Genomic DNA, 21,810 nt, shown 5'->3' with positions numbered 1-21,810 from the left:
TTGGATTCAGGTTAACTGATGCAGATCTGAGTGCAAATCTGTAACGGGTAACCATTCCAAAATTATTCACGGTTGCTTTTTGGTATCGCAAGAACCCAGAGCCGAAGCAGGAGGTTTATGAGAAACTAACCCAAGCAAATTGCAGCGTCCACAAAGGAACGGGCAGTTCTCCCTACGAGGTAGACTTGTGATACCAGCAATCGGGTAAGAAAGCCGAAATAGACAGAAATTGGGTTCCTTTTTATACTAAATGGTTGTTTACAAAATACCAAGGAAACTTGGTCGACATTTAGTCTTATCTATGGATTTACATAATTACATCATGCATACATTTTTACAATATTTACATAAAATAATCAAGATTGTAAAATTTTTCCAATGCCAAAAACGTTTACATAATTATTAACTTCGTTATCTATAAGAAATGCAGATTAATTCCCTAACATTCGAATCTTGTGCAAGTCATAGATAATTTATGCACGTGCAGATGTTGCACTCCCTATTTTCAAATGGAAGTATGACCAGATTCGACTGGGGCGACACAACCTTGAAAAAGTAATGTAACTTTATACTAACGAAATATTAATAAGGGCATGAATGAAATTTCACCACTAAAGATTATATATATTCATATTTTTGGCCATTTTTAATATTTTCAAAATTGTCTAGCCAGCTTTCGTGGCGGAGTGGTTATCACAGCGCGCTACGACGCGAGGGGTCTCGGGTTCGAATTCGGGCCTGGGCATTGGTGTAACTTCATAAATTTCATCCTCATCGTAGCGATTATCCAGAAGTGGCAGAAAAACAAGGAATCAAATTAAAATCTGCTGTAGTTTTGGCTTATTTCTACAATCAAATGAGCACTGTCAATTTTGAATGGGGGTGACTAACCCCTTTGAACCCTCCCGCCCCGCTAGTGGCTATTTGATCCATTTTGAATGCCTCCTGTACAGCATTCCAACAGACTACGTCACACATATCTCATTTATCTTTCTCTCCCACCAACATCGATTGCGACAGACAAGAAGACGTTGATAAAAGAGGGAAGCAAATCGAAGCAAAGTATCAATACATTTGTGGGCAACTCTATCGAATGCAATAAACATGTTATTCATGGGAGGAAGGTTGACTCCTGGTTCTTTTCTGTTCACCTCAAAAGAACCAAATGTTTACTATTATCACCTTAGGGGTGAGACATGACACTTGACACCAGTTGCTGTGTTGTTATTGTATCTAATTAACGTTTCGTTACACACCTTAGAAACCTGTTATGGATCTGATGGTTGCTTGTTTCTTTGCTGATTATCTTAGCCAAGAACTGGGACCATTGATCCACAAGCAGGTAGATAATATTGAGGAAATGTATCGTATCAGAGAATTAGTTTTTCATGCTCCTTTTCACCTTGACTGCTATTCCGATAAGTGTAAAAATAACGGCAAGTAGGGTAGAGGGATTCAGTCGATTGTCTTGTAAATTGGCATAGCTCTTTCTTTGACAAAAGAAGCATAAAACGTTATATGTTGCGAGGTGATTCATCAAACGGACAGTTTTCAACAACAGTCTGATTCGGGAATTTGTGGAGCGAGGCCGCGCATAACGGTAGATAAGGGGAGAAAGTGAGTGCGTGGTGCTGCAAATGAGCTGCAGTCGCTTCCCTCCTCCGTTTTCGTTTGCTTGCTGCACAGGGCGTCTGATTACCATGCCGGAGACCCGGGTTGGATCCCGGCGTGGGAGAACCTGTTCAAGCGCTCCGGCGCCCACCCATCGTCGTGGGTACCTGGAGGAAAATCTGGGGTAAAGCCGGCCAGGAGCGTGGTGCTGATCACATCACCCCCACCTTGGGCCGTGATCAAGAAACTGTGGGGGCCCAAACTACACCCCCTATACGTCTTCATGGCGTTTTACCTTTTTCCCCACGACAGACTATGTGGAGAAGTAATGAGCATGTGCTCTACTTTCTGCACGGCCCTCGTATTTTATTTCCATATTACTTGGCGGGGCTAATTATTTGACGATTACGCAAATTGATGTCCATTGAAGAGGCTGCCATGTTCCACTGTGCGCACTTGCCGATACACGGTTTCTATAAGTGGCCAATTGCAACGAGAGCGTCACTTTGCGACGGGGCATTCAGACATGGTTTGTATTGCACTAGTACAATGCGTATCGATCTGTATACTTTCTCTTACCGAACTTCAATATGCGTTTACAAATTAGCAGAATGCTTTCTATGGATGACATCGTTCAGAGCAACATTTAATCTTGGACAGACTCGAACTTAACAATAAAGACAAATTGGTCTAAAGTACTGCAACAATTCTAGCGAAAATTACTAACCACTTAGTGCAAAATCTATTGAGACAATGTCCAATATAGACGCAGTGGTAACTTAGTCCACTTTTCAGGGCATTTTATTAATAACTAGGAATTAGTAACATTAGTACCATAAGCCCGTGTCAACTTGAAGAAGCTAATTATAATTTAATTTTGAAAAATTTAATTATGGTTCATTTATAATTAATAGCCACTTAAATTACAATAATATTATTGTCTTCATAACCCAAGCATGTTTCAGAAAAAATATACTGAAATGACAATAATTATTTATATGTAGTCTCCAAAAGTGAAAATTCAGGCAAATTTTAATAGATTTTCCGAAAATTGAAAATAGAATTGTGAATACACCCCTACGATAAACGTGATTAATAATAAAAATGTTGGTCTTAATATGTGCCCATTGATATACACAATTACATCGTTGAAAGGAAAATGTAGACCCTTACCGGTGGTGTAGTTGTAACGTTGTAATCTAGGAGTCCCGGGTTCAATGTCCGTTGGAGGAACATTGCACAGTGGTTCGGACCCAACTTTAAACTGTAGGTCCAGTCCCGATTATCCTATCTGTGCGTAAATTGTTAATAGTAATAATTAGTGATAGTAGTATCCTTTTACAAATATAGGCATTAACATCAATCAGTTGTTATCGCTATTATTATTAACGCTCTATATCTATTAAAATGTTACTATCCTTGGGCTTCTGAAAGTTGAACCCTTACCATTATTTCTCAGGGTGTCTCTTAAGTAATAGCGCAAACTGACACAGGAAAAGTACACGATAATGGAATCAAAAAATTCTCAGTAAACATGGGTCTGCAAACGAGCCGTTTTCGAGATAATCGCGAATGTGTGATTAAAAGCCGCCACTGAATTCATTGTTTGTAAACGTAGTCCTGGTTGGTAAAATGCTTTCGAACACCACCGGTTCATTTCGGAATTGGTCACAATTATGTACAATCCTCTGTACTGATTGTATCAATGCTGTTTGATTACAACGCCACCTCTCGGAAATGTCCTGTTTTGTAAACAGAAAGCAAACCTCGGAACCAGTGGCGTATCCAAGGGGGTTTGATGGGGGTTATAACCCTCTCTTTGGCCGAGTATTCCTAAAAAGAAAGTTCGTCAAAGGTAGGAAAATATGACAAAATGAGGGCACACTACCAAGAAAAAGTATACATAACTCTGACACGTTCTATGTTTTATTATTAATCGTATTATTATTAGATTTGGTACTATGTCGTCCTATTATTCTTATTATTAATAACTCGGTAATACTCAGCGGTGAACGATGAGACTCGGTGAAGTACACAGACTCCTCTCAGGTACAGGGATAGTGTTAGGCAAAGACAATGCTTCACAGCACAGAGAAATAAAACCACATAATTGCAGCAGACAAAACGAAAGGATTTATTCTTTATTTATCGCGATTATAATGCAAACAGGCTTAGTACAAAGGGGAGGATTTCCCTCTGTTGATGACTTGACTCAACTAAAACGCGTTAACTCAATGCATGGCCATCGGCATACCTATGGTTACATAGGCGCCCCGAACTATCATACCAAGATGTATGCACAACACCGAGAAGTTATTTTTAAGTTAAAAATCTTCGACGATCCGTGGCGAATGTGTGTTATTTCTTATGCGATATCCTCGCTTTTATATTTCAAGAACACAGATTGAAGTTCAGATGAATCACTTACTATCTACAAAAAGATGCTACCAACAAAATTGACATCTACACACGTTTAGAAATAGAAATTCACATAGTGCACTCTCTTAAATATAAAGATACATTGAACTACTCATAATAGAGCATAAAATACAATAAATATTAAACAAAAGATATACATTACAAACAAGGTGCAATATTACATATAACATCACTAATTACGCTTTCTTTCACAAAAAAATATATCAGTGACATATTTTGAAATTATGACGTCACCAAAATATGGATCATATCAGCCCCTCCATTTCGAAAATCCTGGGCACGCCACTGCTCGGAATGTGCAAGGAGTAAACACTCGGTGTTTACAAAATGCAATCAGTGACGGCTTCTAACCACACATTCGCACACATTATTATCATTTTACCAACTAGGACGACGTTTACAAACAATGAAGTCAGTGGCGGCTTGCACACCAATGTTTACTGAGACTTTTTTGCTTCTATTATCGTGTACTTTCACCTGTGTCAGTTTGCGCTATTATTTTTGAGATACCCTGAATATACGGTCATACACTTAACCCCAATTGTATTTCTATATTTTTATTAGAATTGAAACTTAATTGTACACACAACTGCGAAAGAAACAGTTGGCGAAATGTCCACCACGATTTTAATTTGGTCTGTATTACACATTGTGATGACAATGAATTGAAATAATGACGTCAATAAGAACAATGCCTGCTTTGAACCAACATAGTTTCATTCCTTAAAACAACACAGGATGTAGAATAAAGAAGCAATGAAAATAGCGGTGGACAATTTGCCTACCATTGTCTTTGCCGTTGACTGTACATTGCATTGAGAATGAACAATTGAGCCACCGTTGTTTGAAGAAGTATGATTAGCCTTTTATATATTTATTTCAGAAATCTCAGCTCAATCTCTGAAAATAACAACAATTAAGTTCTAAAATTACCAATCCGAAAGTACCATAGGCTTTTGGCGCACCCTGTAGAAGCTCTGAAATGTACAAATAAGACCAAAAAAAGCGGTTATCTGTTCCCAGTTCATGACGACGAACCTAACTGCACGTTGAGTTAGTGATCCCGTGATTTCTGCGGCTCATATAAGTGCTCCAATAAGCAACATTGTACACAACGAATGCCGTTGGGAAGAGGACCAGTGACACGCTGTCTATGATGCTCCAATTCGATTTCCAGCAACCAATCACCAGCCGGAATTTCCTTGTCTTGCCCACCTGCAACAAAGAATATCGACGACGTAAGTAAGCTAAACCAAGAAAGAAATTCACTTATAGTATTGGTAGAGCACAAATTTCTATCAAGTCCTAGCGTCATCAAATTTTAAGGATATGAAATGCAGCCTCTCCTTGGAATAGTTCCTTAGTCATACTAAAATTTAGTTATAATGACGTAAAATAAGAATTCGTATAAAACAATATACAGCGTGTACCAAAAGTCCCATTACCCCCATTTGAATTGTAGACAAACCTCCAAAATGTTATTTTAACAGCATGCGTATGATGAGAGGATGGTATACCATTAAATCAGACCAGTGACCACCATTTACTCCAGAGGATCTGTGTGCACACCACCATTTTCATGACACAGTAATATTCGCCTCCAGGTGCGATTCGAAATCCCCATGTTCGCGATTAGCCAAAAGTGGCAGTACAATAAACCAAATCATTCCAGCAGTCGTTGTGGTCGATGTGTTGTCGTAAGCAGCCATCCCGACATCCGAGCAGGAGTCCATCTTCACCGATGAATGTTTTGCTAGCGAGAGGCCATTGTAAGAGCTTGGTTACATGGAGAGAATATAGTGTTGTGGTTTCCCGTTACTCTCCACATCGCAATACTTCAATCGCTGAGGGTACTGATGATATCAGGTGGGAGTGTACTTAATGCCTCTGCATATGCGGATGAATGTTAATCTGAGGGGTGAAGGTGACCAAAGGATGGTCTCATCACCTCAACCATGACCGTGATATGTGTGTGGGGCAAGCGGCTGTACCAGTGGTGTATGCTCGGCTTTAACTTGGGCTATCTCACAATACCATAGTGTTCGAATGGATTTATTTTATCTGGCAAGGTAGCTAGACGCACTGTTGTAAGGAAGACGCGCTCATTTTATTTATATTTTTTACCCTTTCCTGTAATTATATTGTTCCACCTTTCCTATACTGAATGCAACTCCAACTGGCGGTTGACCTTGATGGCTGTTTCTGGCGCGTCCTGTCCCCCAGTCACTGCCGGGTGCGTGTGGTCCGATGGGTGTCAACAAAATCATACGAAGTAAAGCCTGAAGGGATCACATCGCTCTCCCGAAGCAACGTTGCCAAGCGTACTTCTGTTTTTGCCAGTTGCCTTTATATGACTGTGTGTCCGCCTGCATTCCGACCTGTGGGTGGTCCTTCCGGAAACTTGAACGTGCAGAACCACGAGTGCAGTTGAACCCGCTGATTTCTGGTGTTGACCGAGAACACTCTTTCTCCCTTTACGGAACGTTTGGCAACGTGGTGAACCCAGCGCTCATTTGTTTCGGAACCCAGCGCTCGGTACCTTGTGACTCGAAAATGCCCGATCTTAGTCGAAGAAAATTCAACTGATCGCTGATTCGCTGTTTCCCAGCCGCCAGTTGGAGTTGCACTCAGCATAGTCAGAATGGGGATATGTGGGACTTACACTTTGCAACTTCTTGATGAAGCCCGAACATGTTGCCAACTCCTAAGTAATCAGGTTTCCAGGAACATCACCATCTTTTTATGGAAATGAGCAATTTTATGCACATTTTCTAATCAAATTTTCTTCTGAATTTAATTTCTTGGCTTCAGGCTTCGCATATAGTCTAGTAGACTAGAATATGCGCTCTTGATATATGCCCCTATGTACTTTCATGGCACATGGACCTTTCTACCTTATCCTACCTTATTTCCCAAAAGATTGAATATCTTTCAAAAATGAATATTCTCATGGACATTGTATGACGGTCTTCCTTGCCCCCTCCCATCTACGGGAAACCACAGCCATACATCTTTCCAAAATCCTGTCTTTATCCCCCCCAAGGGGTGCTGCAGTGACAATACCCAGAGGGAAGCAGGCTGCTTTACCCAAGACAGAAGTGACAAGACAAGACTATTCCTCGCTCGCAAAGGAACATGAGTCAGATTGTGTGTAATTCGTATTTCGTTTGTTTCGTTTTTTGGGGAAGTAATACGTCACTAGGTCATGTGACTATGGAAAGGGAAGGCTCTCGCGTGGCTTGCGAAGCTCTCTCTCTCTCTCTCTCTCTCTCTCTCTCTCTCTCTCTCTTACTCTGGCAGCGGTTGGGTTCACAACTCGTAGCTCTACCTTGAACTGGTAGAATCGGTCTGTGGAAGTCATCATCTGTGTACTGGTAGTATATTATTAATATATTGAAGTTTAATATTAGATTCATATTACTTCATTTAGTTAATTAGTTTAATTTGTGCACTATTTATTTATGTTATGTTTAATGCTACCATTACGCAGATGGTCCTTTCAGAGTTGACCGACATCCACTAATCATGAAAATTTGTATTCAATTAGATTTATAACTTCCCTATTCAAAATTGCTGATTAATAATATATTTTCCACTCAAGAATAATGCAGATCATTGAACCAACCTTAATACGTAATGGGAACACAATCTAATTCCGGTACATTTATTTTGGCCCATATGAAGTGTGTTAATATTTGTAAGTTGAATGAATAATGTCAATCAGACATATATATATATATTTTTGTTGAAAAATTTATATTGTTAAAGTTACTAATGTTATATACGACAAATTTCTAGTCGTTCTTTCGTCAATAAATTATTTACTTTTGGTACATCCCACATACGCCTCAGATTCTGCTAATTTTTTTAAATTAGTAAAGGTAGTCAAATTGTCAGCCCGTAGTGTATATATAATTGTAGAGGCCTAGTGGTATAATCCAAATCTAAATTATATGGGAAAATACTTGGGTGGTGACAGACATGATAACACTTTCGACTGGCAACTGTGGCACGTTCATGACTTTGGGCAAGAATGAGGATCGAAAGGGTCGTCAAAGAATGGCAAACCCTGTACATACTATGTATACCTGATTTGGACGGCTCTACTCCCCAAAACAAAATTTTAACTGGTTATTGAACATGCTCAGAGTGATCTGATCAAGTACCTTCTGCATGGTCTCCATGGTTGTCCCAGACGGGTGTACTTTGACGGTCTTCACTTCCTTCCTTTGGTTGGTCTCCCTCTGCCTGAGGGCCAGAAGGATGAAAGCGTACTCCACGAGGGCGCAGAACACGAACATGATACAGGACAGCAGCCAGATGTCTACTGCCTTAATGCTCAGGGAAGTAGGGGTGCGTCCTCTGAAAGATACCTTTCGTCCGTATTTCAAAGCAAACATCTTGTCAGTACACATTTCAAACAGTGTTGCCACATGAAGGGAAATTTCCCTTTTGCAGGGATATTCGGACCGAAATTTTAGCCAAAAAGGGAAAAGGGAATTTCGATGAAAAATATCACAATTTCAGGGAAATTTTAAGACTTCTGATTTTACATTATTACAGTTTATGTTAAGTTCCAGTTTCATATTCACATGTTTATTTCTTTCTGATCCTTCCTATTTCTGCACCCTTGAATATAAGCCTGTATCTATTTATATTTCTCTTAAGTTTATTGTACGTCGCTTTTCTGTATCTTCGGATAATTGTAACGATGAGAATTAACGATTTAATGGATTCCTGACCATGATTTAAACCTGGGACATCTGACCAGAAAACAATGAAGATGACATGTATGTGAAAACTTTGCGTAACATTTTTTATTCATACGAACATGGACCAACGGAAATTTTACTACTACTACCACTGCTAATAATGATAATAATTATTAGTAGTAGTCTATTTGTTTAGGTGAAGGAAAAAAATAGTCCAAAAAGGGAAATCTTGCCCCTTTGAAAGGGAAATTGTGCCCTCAGATTGTGGCAACACTGATTTCAAACTGAAGCTTGCAGTTGACCCTCTCAACTGCCAACATTTTACCAGCATTGCCTCCCCGATAGCCCGGTGGTAACTCTGTCGCATTGTAATCAATCGGCGCCTCCAGGAACGCTCACTTTGCAGTAAGCCGAGGTGGCAAGGTCCATGGACGCACTTGCTATCTGGGTGTTGTGTAGTCGTCTGCTAGTGGGAAGATGGATGACAGGGACCATGGAGCAGAATAGTTTCAAGGGTATAATGCACAAAGAGAAGGCTTCTGGTTAAAGGCATCAATGTTTAAGTAATTGTAAATACGATATTTAACTTTGTTCGTAGTTATTTATATAATTGAATTTAAATATATATCTCTTTCATACTATGGGAATGAGAGACGCGGTAAACACGCCAAGCAACGACACAACGAATTCCAATGAGGATGGTTGCAGATGCTACCGCAATTAATAGAAAATTACTTAAAACAGGTTCGCGGAAAACGTGAGTACCTATATTATATATCTTTGTTAACTTTACTGCCCCTTCAGTAAGGTTTGACATGCAGTGTGAAAAGCATGGATGATTGTCAATTGTTATCAGCCGTTGCTCCCTGCTACTCAACTCTGCACCCAGGAATAGACATAAAACTGTGTGACGTAGCAGGCCAACATTTGCTAATATGTTGAGCGATCCTGGAGGCGTCCAGTGGTTCCCGGGTTCGAAACCTAGTGGAGGCACATGGTGGTTTTGATCCCACTTTAAACTGTAGGTCCAGGCTCGATTATCCTATCTGTGACTTAAAACAACTCAAACATTTCACCAGTATATTATTTGGCGACGAACACTTTCAGTATAGGCATTTTATCAACAGACTTTCAGCGGCCAACATTTAGATAGGAAATATTTCAACAATTGTTTCTGTACGAGTGCCAGTCAACACTTAAGGAAATGAAAGCATATCTATGTTCACGAGGCTCCAGGTTCCGGGTTGGGAAACTCCATTGGTAAACCACCACCCCATATTCTTCTTAATTTACCGTGCATTGTTCGTGATAACATGGCAGTTTTAGTGATTCAACGAGAATGGTCGCTAATGAAATGAGCTTTCATGCCGAGTTCAGCGGCAACCAGGCGCTGTAAACGGTTAGTTCCAGTTCTTACCTGATGGCTTCGAACATGGTGACCAAAGTGAGGAGGTTGGTGACGAGGAGCACCATCCTGCCAGGAACCACTTCCGGCGAGATGAGGAAGCTGCCCCACGACATCACCACGAAGAGGCCGCTGGGAAAGAAGATCTCGAGGAAGAAGCTGGTGATCTGGCGGCGCATCACGATGCAGAAGGCCAGCGCCGACATCTTGCCTGCAAGGAGCATAGAATTGCGTACTACATTTTCTACATGTTCTCTACAGGGTGTCAGATAGAGTACTGGAAATTATTGGTGAATAACATATCCAAAATCAGACAGAATCGGACCACGGGAAACTCCCCAAAAACGGATTTCAAAATTGTGAACTGGCTGTTTTCTACTAAAGGCAAAAAAAACTAATTTTCGCTTTATAGAGAGAGTTAATGCTTTTATTTACATTTAACAATATTTAAACTAAAACTGCCTATAACAACAATGTACCATTTCTTATGCAATTTTAATAATATTTTTTTAAAGAAGTTAGAAATGCAGAAAATAACAATTACCTCAAATAAAATTCTTTTTAAACTTCTCTTAAACATAAAGACAACTTCTAAGGATGGACAAAGTTGAATTAATCAGCTTCATCACTCTAAACACTGGCGTACACATGTGTGTGTGGAAGGGGAGGGTGAGGCAACACTCCCTCAAGAAATTTTGAGAAAAAAAATCATTTTTTTTTCAAATAAAAGCAGCAAAGAACATGCAAAGAAGCAAAGTACTAATGCAAATCCATCTAACATTAATCCTCAGATTACAATTTTGAGTGAAAGTTCCAAATATACTAAATATTTTATCGTGTACCCAGTAGAACGCAGAAAATGCCCATTTTTACAATTGGCTATTATGTGAGCTTCCTATTATCATCTATGTTACTTTGGAATACATGAATCCCAGTATTCATATTATCTGGGTGTCTACCAATCAATAAACTCCAGAGAAAGTCAAGAAATTAACAGGTAGGTCAAGCAAGTCAAGAAATTATGCTTTTGGTCAAGAATGTTTGCTTCTTTTTTTTGTCAAATTGTGTGGGATCCAACGAGAACATACCTTTCTCACAGCTAAATGATCATGTAATATTTTATATATGCTGGTGGAACTAATGCCTATGGTTGCCTCAATCTCACAGTATGTCACATGACGATCTTGCAGTATTAGGTTTTGCACAGCATCAATGTTTTCTTGAACAACAAGTGGGATTTAATACAATTGAATATTTGCAATTTAAATTGAATTGAGTTGTGCTTGAGATTTGTTCACTTTGTGTCTTATGAATTATATTCTTGTAAGCGTGAAATTTTGTAAAATATTAAACAAAATAATGTGGCTATTCCTCATCCAGGATGAAATCTGAAGCAATAATTTTTACATGCATTAATAATAATTAAAGCAAGTCTAAATTTCTTGTTAAAGTACAGCTTCAGGCCTTGTGATAGGTTTTTTTTATGGAATAAAAATATAGGGGAGAGTCGCCTAAATTGGACCAGTTGGTACTATTTTGCTTCTGCATCAAAAACAAGACACAGAAAAAGAACGAAATTGTAGGTATGAGAAGAACAAACTATTAGCTTTCACTTCATATATGTATTTCAACAAAAAATGCAGGAACCAATATAATAGGGTACATAAACGAAAGTAGTGACATCGGTACATTATAGGCAACAGGTTTTTTAACTTGGACCACAGGTTGCTTAGGTTGGACCGCTCACTAAAGGCATGTACGTATGTATGTCTACGGTATCTAGACACCTACAGCACTCACTGCACACACCATTGTGGTATTTACTCCACGTTCGTACCTACCTGTGATTTTGCTTTCTTTGCTACAATTTTTTTAGGACGTTTCGGGACTGTAGTGAAACCTGACCCATCGACGTTGAATATTCGGTCAGCTGTAAAACCAAACAAACCATTCCTTCTACTACACTCGTTCAAGCCATAGTCCCCATTATTGTATGCTGCTATAGCCATTTGCAATTCTATCTCTGTCCACAGCCCATACTTTCCACGGTCCAATTTCGGAAGCACGTGGTGGTCCAACTTAGGCAATTATACCCGGTTAATAAAAATATGACGGTACACGAACATACGCAACTAAATCATAGTTTTACCACATGTAGTTAGTGGTTAATGAATGGCACTTTTATAATATACTACAGGACATTTGATTACTTACCCCTAGTCTACACAAGAGCTTAAGATCCGAAGCACAATAATTGCAACACGAACAATGGAAACACAATAACAGTACTCCTACTTCGTCGAACGTCTCTAGTTTCTATGACAATTCAGTAATTTGTACATGGCACTGACACCAACCAGTGGTGCCAACTCACCTGTTTCAAAAACCCGTCTATAGGCAAAAACAAAGGCGGTCCAACTTAGGCAACGGTCCAATTTCGGCAACTCTCCCCTATATTTTCTTAATTTCGTAACTATGTCTAAGTAGGGGGCGATTAAATAAATATCAAGAAAAAAGTTTAAAAAAAGTCTAGAATTTTGGATGTGTTATCTTGGTAGACATCCTGTATTATTGATTATATTATAATTCTATTGGTTTATTGTTAGAATTGTGGAGATTATTGCTGCAATTAGTAATAATTTACTTTATTGTATTCTCACAGAGGCAAACTTTATATTGTAGGATCTTGCCCTTAAAGAGGAATCCACGCCTCAGAATTTCCCAGGAGCCAGAGGAGCCTGCAGCCAAGATAAGATAACTACCATTGCCTTTTAATCTCTCGTAGTTGCACTGTGAATGTTCTGTGTTCTCCTTACAGCTACCACAGCTTCGCTGTGTTTCATCCTAATGTATTCGCTCTGAAAACCGTAGTTTGATGATTGTCCCACAAGGGACCGTTTTAGTAAGTTCGCGATGTAAAGCTCGGGAGTGGCTGGTGACGGATCTGCTCTGCCTCACCAGCAACGTGTGTGTTGGTGAGGCCGACCTCATGACATTATGGGGCGTTGGAAAATGGATGGATGAAAGAGGAAGCGGATGGTGACAACACAGGCGAAGAATGGCCAAGGGTACAGGCAGAAATAGGTAGGTGCAGAATCATTTCATTTCACGTTTCCTGCATATTCTCCAATGTACCAGTAGATGATGAAGAGATTGAAGACTTGGAATTGTTTGTTTGTTCAGAAGAGAGATCAGAGCGGGAAAAGGACAGATCTTCATCACAATTTATGAGAATGTTTAATGAAAGGATGATGGGCGAGTTCACAGTACAGGTAAATGGATGAGAGGTGAGTTTACAGTACAGTTAAATGAATGAGAGGTGAGTTCACAGAATAGATAAATGAATGAGAGGTGAGTTAACAGAATATATAAATGAATGAGAGGTGAGTTCACAGTATAGAAAAATAGATGAGAGGTGTGTTCACAGTATATATAAATGGATGAGCGGTGTGTTCACAGTATATATAAATGTATGAGAGGTGAGTTCACAGTATAGATAAATGTATGAGAGGTGTGTTCACAGTATAGATAAATGTATGAGAGGTGAGTTCACAGTATAGATAAATGTATGAGAGTTGTGTTCACAGTATAGATAAATGGATGAGAGGTGAGTTCACAGTATAGATAAATGGATGAGAGTTGAGTTCACAGTATATATAAATGTATGAGAGGTGAGTTCACAGTATAGATAAATGTATGAGAGGTGTGTTCACAGTATAGATAAATGTATGAGAGGTGAGTTCACAGTATAGATAAATGTATGAGAGTTGTGTTCACAGTATAGATAAATGTATGAGAGGTGAGTTCACAGTATAGATAAATGGATGAGAGTTGAGTTCACAGTATAGATAAATGTATGAGAGGTGTGTTCACAGTATAGATAAATGTATGAGAGGTGAGTTCACAGTATAGATAAATGGATGAGAGGTGAGTTTACATTACAGATAAATGTATGAGAGGTGAGTTCACAGTATAGATAAATGTATGAGAGGTGAGTTCACAGTATAGATAAATGTATGAGAGGTGTGTTCACAGTATAGATAAATGGATGAGAGGTGAGTTTACATTACAGATAAATGGATGAGAGGCAGTGACGACGCCAGAGGGGGCAAGGTGCGCCTCCCCACTCAGACACTTCGCCCCCCCCCCCACAGAAGTTGTCACGTACACAAACTGCATTGTTGTTATTTGAGGTAGAGGATCATAGATGGCAGCATGCAAAAAGAACGACGCATATATTTGATCATGCATACAGCAGTTTAAAAAGTGGGCCAGAGATGGCAGCACTCAAGAAGACGTCTGCCGTTGTGATAGGAGAAGAAGGAAAGCGCTGATGTGGTGAAATAATGATTGTAGATATTACTGCTAATTATAATGGAAGAAATAAATGAACTTAGCACAATAACAGGATATAAATAAGGTGGAAAGGGTAATTAATATTCAGTAATAGGATAAGTGATCATTATATAAAAGTAAAGAAGTCGAATGGCAATTACGATTCTGGGTCTATTACGGTTCCCACGAACTGAGAGTTTCGTGCGGCTTTTGGGTTGTTTTTCCCAGGTGTAGCGCCATCTCACGGTAGGCACCCAAGCACTTTTGGTAGGCGCATCTATTGCAGCTCCAAGTTAAGGTTAACGCTGGCCAGGCGACGATCTTAACTAACCCCTTTCTCTTTGTTTGTCTGGGAGATCGATTTTCTTAATATTTCCGTCAATTTGGATAAGATCGACAAAGAAGAAAAATACACAATATGTAATAATTACAAGAAGAAGAAGTATTAGTAATTACAAGAAGAAGCATTAGTAGTTATAAGAAGAATAAGCTTTAGTAATTACAAGAAGAAGAAGCCTTAATAATTACAAGAAGAAGAAGACAAAAAAGAAGATGCTTTAGTAATTATAAGAAGAAGAAGCCTTAGTAATTACAAGAAGAAGAAGTCCAAAGAAGAAGATTGGCTGGAATTAATAAGAAAAAAAATAGAAGAAAATATATTGTATGAAAAGATTTCCAAAGTATTTGTATATGTTATTCAAGAATATATTACGAATTGTACCCTCCGTAGTGGGTCAAATCTATTGTTTCTTTCCATATATTCGTAGTGTTAGTCATCCTGATCTGTACCCAGAGGTATCTCATCGTTTCTACCCTGTGCTAAGCTGGTAGATGCTCACGTGAGAGGACGTGGCAAAGTTAATGAAATATCGAATAATAAGAGAGTTCATTTCTAAGAGTATGACAATTTTCACCTTTTCCAAGTGGTGTATTCTGCATGATATCACTTTCGCTGCTTATAATGCCAAATTGACTAACACATATTAATTTGTTTTAGTATATGTGTGCGTGTGTGACTTTCGTTCAAGATTCGAGCGCAGACCTGGGCATAGGTGATTTCTCATTCATTTATGTCCTGCAATGTTCGCGATTAACCTATGTTTTAACCAGTTTTAAGAACTGGAAAAAAGCGTTGAATGGGGATGGTTTTAGAACATCACTAACATTCTGAGGACCACAAAATATCATCATCTGTAGTACGGGCAAATAATTTTAATCGTGGGTCGTTAGTGACATGCTAATTAGTAAAAGACATTCAAAGATGATTCAAGATTTGCTTGGTTGGTTGATTTGGTGCTTAAAGTCCACTTTATGCACAGTAAGGCTAATCGGGACTGAATATACAGTTAAGAGTGCCTCAACCGTGTATCGAACCCGAGACCAAATGTGATCCAAGAAAGCCGACACTACATGTCAGTTGTTGTGATTACATCGCGGTTTCTTACTATTCAGGGACTTGATTTTCGAGATGATAAGTCTGAGGTAAACCTTAACAAAGGGAATTTCTTCGATACTCTTAAAGTTAATTTCAAAATGAGAGGAAATGTATTGAACTTGAACCTGATACGCACCCACTTATTGTATCATTTTAAGTGTTTAATATGTGAAATATCTATGATGACGTAATTTGTTTTGTTCAATTGGGTAGTCTGGTATGGTTATGGACTAACCTTAAAACATTTGATTGTGGGTTGTTAGGAGAGAGATATTATGAATATTGCTGGATAATGGAAGTGATTTTCGAAATGTGAATGTGTTAATTTGTGTAGTCAAGAACTATTATGATCTTAATACAATTTTGTTTGTAATAAGAAGTTTAATTAACATTAACTGACATCTAAATATATTTTTGGTGTGCGAGAGTTAGTAAGGTTTACGTAAACATATCCTTATCTGATTTCCCACAACCTGTGGGCTTCAAAATAGGCTGATAAGTCTCATTCTCGCCGTCGAGGAATAAACGTAAGTTGATCCATTGAGAATAATCCGGGGAACGTAACAAACCTTAAAATGCAAATTACACTCAAAGTGTGATTCAAAACAATTTATCTGCGTAATGTCCACACTTATTGTCAACAAAATAAGCCAGGAAGTAGAAGAGGAGAAAGTATTCGCACTGATGTCAGATGAAACAAAATACATTGCGAGAAAGGAACAGGACATATATTTGTATCGTGGGTAGGTAAAACAAAAGGTCCATAGGTGCCTGTAATTGTGTAGCACAAGCATACGTTGGAGTGGTAGAGTGAGAGGTGCACCCAGCCCTGGCTCAAAACACCAGAACAAGAACAATGTCTAGATGAGGATGTGTACTACAGGCTGTGGAAAAGGAGACACGATAGCCACTAACGCACGGCATAAATATATGATTAGAGGATGAGAATGTGAATATATTTTACATTTTATAACAATTAACAGTTTGTCAGAAACATAAGTGGAATGCAAGTATCATCATTTGTTAAAATATAAACGTGCACAAACATGTTGTGCACTGAGGAAAAAATACAAGTGCATAGCCTAGTGTAAATATAGCGTATATAAATGCTCATTTGAACTTTTCTTTTCTGGTATGCACAGCATATTATGTTCAACGTACTTGGAAGATGTATCATGTGCTGAACTAAAATAAATAATAATAACAAGTGGTGTGCGGTATCTCGAAAAGTCGGGACCGGGATCGGAAAGAAAAATTCAGTCCCGATCCCGACTTCAGCAAATGACTTCCCTACTTTTCTGGGTCCCGAGCAGTCGAGAAATACCGAATGGTCATTTTAAAACGATATTAATTCTTGACGTTTTCTACATTGCAAGTGTCTGGAACTTATGGGAAATTGTTAGTTTTCATTCCAGATAATGCAAAGACAATCACTTAAGGTGAAAATGACGTGTAGAATTTGAGATTTCCAGAGCCTCGGGATTTCGTGTGTTCAGTTTCTGGCATGGTTTCCTATCTGCATAGTGCAACACTAGCGCATTGATTTGGAATTCATTTCATGGATAAATTCACCTCTTACCGTCGTTTCGTCATCACGAGTAAACAACGGATTGGCCCAATCTATACTTCTAATAACCTTGGGTGCACCAGGGTCAGAATATTTCTTGAATTATGAGATAACCGTTACCTTTCTCAGATTTTTATTTATGTGATAACATTTCCCGCAGATTTTGCCCAAAACTCTTCAGCCGGGAACGAGAGTCTTCCACTTAATGTATTTCAATGGATTTCTTCGAAATCCTAGGAAAGTACGCGTATATATTGACATTTCACAAGGATCACACTCTAGTTGTATTCTCTGTAACAATTCCAGTTTCCAATGCAGCGTGTGAAAGAACCTTTCCGTGTTGGAAACCTTTGAAAAGCCTTGTTCGAAACAGGATGCTGGATGCCAGCTGCCTCATTTGGCTGTCGTTGCTATTGAGAAGAAGGAATGCCAAGTCTTGAACGTACCGAAGTGGGGAATAACTTCTTCAAAGCACATAGAGAAGAATTCTCCTTCACTAAGTGACTTTCGTTATTTCTAATACATAAGAAAATTAATTTCGTCCAACGTCATGTTTATTTTGCTAGAAAATTAAACTCTTCGTAACATTGTTTTCGTCGTTTATATTATTATCTTATAACTTGAATATTTATATCAGTAGTTTCATCGCAAGAAAGACGATGAATTATAAAATTATAAATTTCTTCCAATACTGAAATAGGCCACTAGAAACAACGCTACTTGCGGCAGTTCCCACGAATAAATAAGTTCCCGTACCCCTAGGTTTGAGCATCACAGAGAACAATGTCATTGTAATTTTAGTTGTGCTGCAACTAAAAATCCTCATTATGTGGAAGAGGTGGAACGAAACCCGCCTCATGTTATGATATGGACCGGGATGACATCATCGGACCATATTTTTTGACGAACATGTGAATGGACATTCTTATTTACACATGTTGCAAACGTGGTTAATACCTCGGTTGCAAGAGAAGGGAATCATGGATCGTGTGTGGGTACAGCAGGATGAGGCTCCAGCCCATTTTGCTCTTCAGGTGCGTCATTTCCTTAATGAACAACTTCCAGGCCGCTGGATTCGGCGTGGTTCTCCAACATCTCCATCCCCATTGAAATGGCCCCCACGAAGCCCGGACCTTACAACACCAGACAACTCATTGTGGGGAATAATCAAGTCACATGTCTCTCGTCGTCGGCACAGGACAGATGAAGAATTGCGCGAAAGTGTTGAGGAAGTCTTTCGAAAGATAACTCCTCAGATGCTCCGCAACATGTCAAGGAGGACATGGAGACGCATACATCTGTGTGTACAGCATGATGGAGGACATACAGATCCACTGGATACATAGTTCGTGTTTGTAAGTACAGAACTATAGTATGTACTAAATAAATAAACTAAAATTACGCTGACATTGCTCTCTGTGATACTCAAACCTAGGGGTTTTCGGACACACTGTATAAAAACTTAGGCTATAACATTTCAGTCTTACTTGTATTAAGCCAATGCCTTTGATTTTTGCTATTCTATAATCTGTGTATCTTGGATTCCTAGCGTAGCGAGTCCGTGATTAGCAGAAATGTACCAAGTGAGGATGAGGTCAATCGAAGGACATTTAGGGCAAATCAATAATATATTTGAACAACGTTGCAGTAATGGAGCCTTGAAGATTACTGTAGTAAGTACTCTAGAGACTAGATTACTTAGTTTCCGTTATGTTCTTATGCATTGCATAATATTACCAAACGCTAGTTGCGTTGATAGGTTTTGGTTTTTTGTTTTGCTATTCATCAGCCGTGGCGGAGTGTTTAGTATGGCGTGCCACGGCGCTAAAGATGCCGGTTTCGAACCCCGGCATGCGTATTTGTTTCAGTGTGTCTCTTCATCGGTTCCATCATACAATCACTCATCACCATCGTCGCGATTAGACAAAAAGGGCAGAAATTCGACGCTAAATGGCAAAAATTGGAACGCTCACTATTTCTCGTGTTCTCCTCTATGTTTGCAGAATTTCACTCTCACTTCCTTATTTATTACGTTACATTTAATATATATTATACTCAGAGCCCTCTGGAGACCTTTCGAAGCAACTGATTGCGCTGAAACTTGGTATAGAGACTATGGAGACTATAGGGAAGCGAATGCTGATGAAAAAGAAAACAGTTCGAATTTTCACCACCAGGTGGAAATGTGGCGCTCATAATTAAATTCCCTATACTCCGAGCTCTCTGGAGCCCATTCAAAGCACCGGACGACGGTGAAACTTGGTATAGAAACTATGGAGACCATGGGGAAGCGAATGCTGATGAAAAAGAAAATAGTTCGAATTTTCATCACCAGGTGGAAAAATGGCGATGGAATAACAACACCAGAAATCTGACATGCAGAACTTTATTTTTAGTTTGTCAGTACAGAAGTGTTCAATGTGCTCGTAATCAACATGAATGACCCTTTGGAAGCGTAAAGCAGCGGCATCAATGATTCATCAGAAGAATATTATTTACTATGCAACAGATTTCAGCGACAGAGGTCTCTGAGTACGCCAACTTTAATTATTGACATCTGGTATCATTTTATTGAAAATATGTACTGTTTGTGCATATATATAAGTAATATTTATTGTAAGAATATTAATTCATTTTAAATATCTGCTAAATTGATACTCATACCATTAATACGAATTATTATTTCTGTGGCTCCCTCGTCAGTGTATTCCTAAAGAAACTATTTGTGAGTTGATAAAAGTATTCTATCGGGCTATCAACCAGATGAGTTATGGAAAAGTACCCTGAAAATGAAGGTGACGTTATCTCTCGAAAGCTAAAAATCATTTCCACAACTCGCCTGGTCGATAGGCCGAAAGGATCTTATCATTTTTCGTCGCCAGGAAAGCTTCAAGTCTTACTTCAATCTGTGATTTATTTTACTTAAGTAAATGCTTCAAGGAAAAAGGCAAACGTGTCACATACTTACCATTGCGCGACTACGTGATAGTTGCAGAATCTGACGGGTTTTCTTTGTCGAACCACCATGCATCACGACTCTGGCGTTCCTGTCCTACACTCAACAAAATTCTTCCTGTTGACTTTCAATATGTCGCAAACTAAATTCGAGGGGGTAGTCAAAAAATTCCGGACTTTTGTCTTCCCCTCGTATATACGTTAAGGTAAAAGAGTGACCTTAAAAAATCAGCACTTACTCGGAAAGGAAACCATAAGTAATGGCTTCTGCTTCGTCACTAAGTTGAGGATGTACTGGGGGGTCCTCATGTCCGTTCTCGAAGACGAAGCAAACTTGATAGCTGCCTCGGAGGCCCACTGGAGGCGCAGCTTATCCATGGTGTCTGGATCTGAAATGCATTGTTCGATGTTTAGGATTAACAGTCCACAGGGCAATGGCTAGAGATTTGTACCACAGAGGTGAGAATCGATTTGACGTCCCTCACGCCTATTTAAGGTAAATTCTACTGCCTTCCCTCCAGTCATTTTTACTCGGCTTCTAATTGGAGACAACCGTCGCAACAATGGTCATTTTCTTTTAGGGCTGTCGTATATGTAATGTTCTTTAATGTGTTCGGCATATTCTTATCGAATGTGCCGATTTTACTTTTCTAACTAACTAACTCTTAAACCCGGTGGTTCATGGCTGCAGCAACATAGGCCTTCCATCTGTCCCTATCTTGAGCAAGATCTACAGGAAGTTTCCCGGCTGATGATACAAACTTTCACGGATGATGGAGAAGGGCAGATGTATCAATTTGAGACAAGGAACCTTGGTCCGGAAACGACTTAGTCGAAAGTTATAAGCGAAAATCGGCGTATGAAGATGTAATACTTTTATTACCTGTACAATTTTCACAAGCTGCTACATTCACAACAGTTGTTCAAAGTAGCGTCCCCCAGCTTCACTGCAGGCAGGACATTGTTGCACAAAGTTTTGTCCAGACACCTGTCGAGACTGAAGAGGATCTCCTGGCAAGAATTCTCGCTGAATGTGACATTGTTCGAACGACTCCGAGGTTGTTCCAACGTGTACGCCAGAACTTTGTGCGACGATGTCATGGCTGCAGCGAAGCTGGGGGACGCCACTTTGAACAACTTTTGTGAATGTAGCAGCTTGTGAAACTTCTGCAGGTAATAAAAGTATTACATCTTCATACACCGATTTTCGCTTATAACTTTCGACTAAGTCGTTTCCGGACCAGGGTGCCTTATCTCAAATTGATACATGTGTCCTTCTGTATCATCCCTGAAAGTTTGTATCATCAGCCCGGAAACACCCTGTATATACTCTTTTCCATCCCTATCGATT

The 21,810-nt window shown here is 39.2% G+C and overlaps 1 protein-coding gene across 1 annotated transcript; it reads right to left on the bottom strand.

Moving 5' to 3' along the window:
- Nucleotides 1-8,153: 8,153 nt before the first annotated feature.
- Nucleotides 8,154-20,842, bottom strand: LOC145999751 (glutamate-gated chloride channel subunit beta-like). Its single transcript, XM_083137038.1, has 3 exons — nucleotides 20,699-20,842; nucleotides 10,180-10,378; nucleotides 8,154-8,412 (listed from the first exon to the last, which is right to left on the bottom strand). The coding sequence occupies exons 1-3, from the start codon at nucleotides 20,835-20,837 to the stop codon at nucleotides 8,154-8,156; spliced, it is 597 nt and encodes a 198-aa protein (XP_082993164.1). The 5' UTR covers nucleotides 20,838-20,842.
- Nucleotides 20,843-21,810: the final 968 nt, after the last annotated feature.

This window comes from Lepisma saccharinum, chromosome 15 (genome assembly GCF_977018435.1).
Source record: "Lepisma saccharinum chromosome 15, izLepSacc3.1, whole genome shotgun sequence".
Taxonomy (NCBI): domain Eukaryota; kingdom Metazoa; phylum Arthropoda; class Insecta; order Zygentoma; family Lepismatidae; genus Lepisma; species Lepisma saccharinum.
Note: the sequence above shows the minus strand (reverse complement) of the source record. Positions and strands in the feature narration are given on the sequence as shown.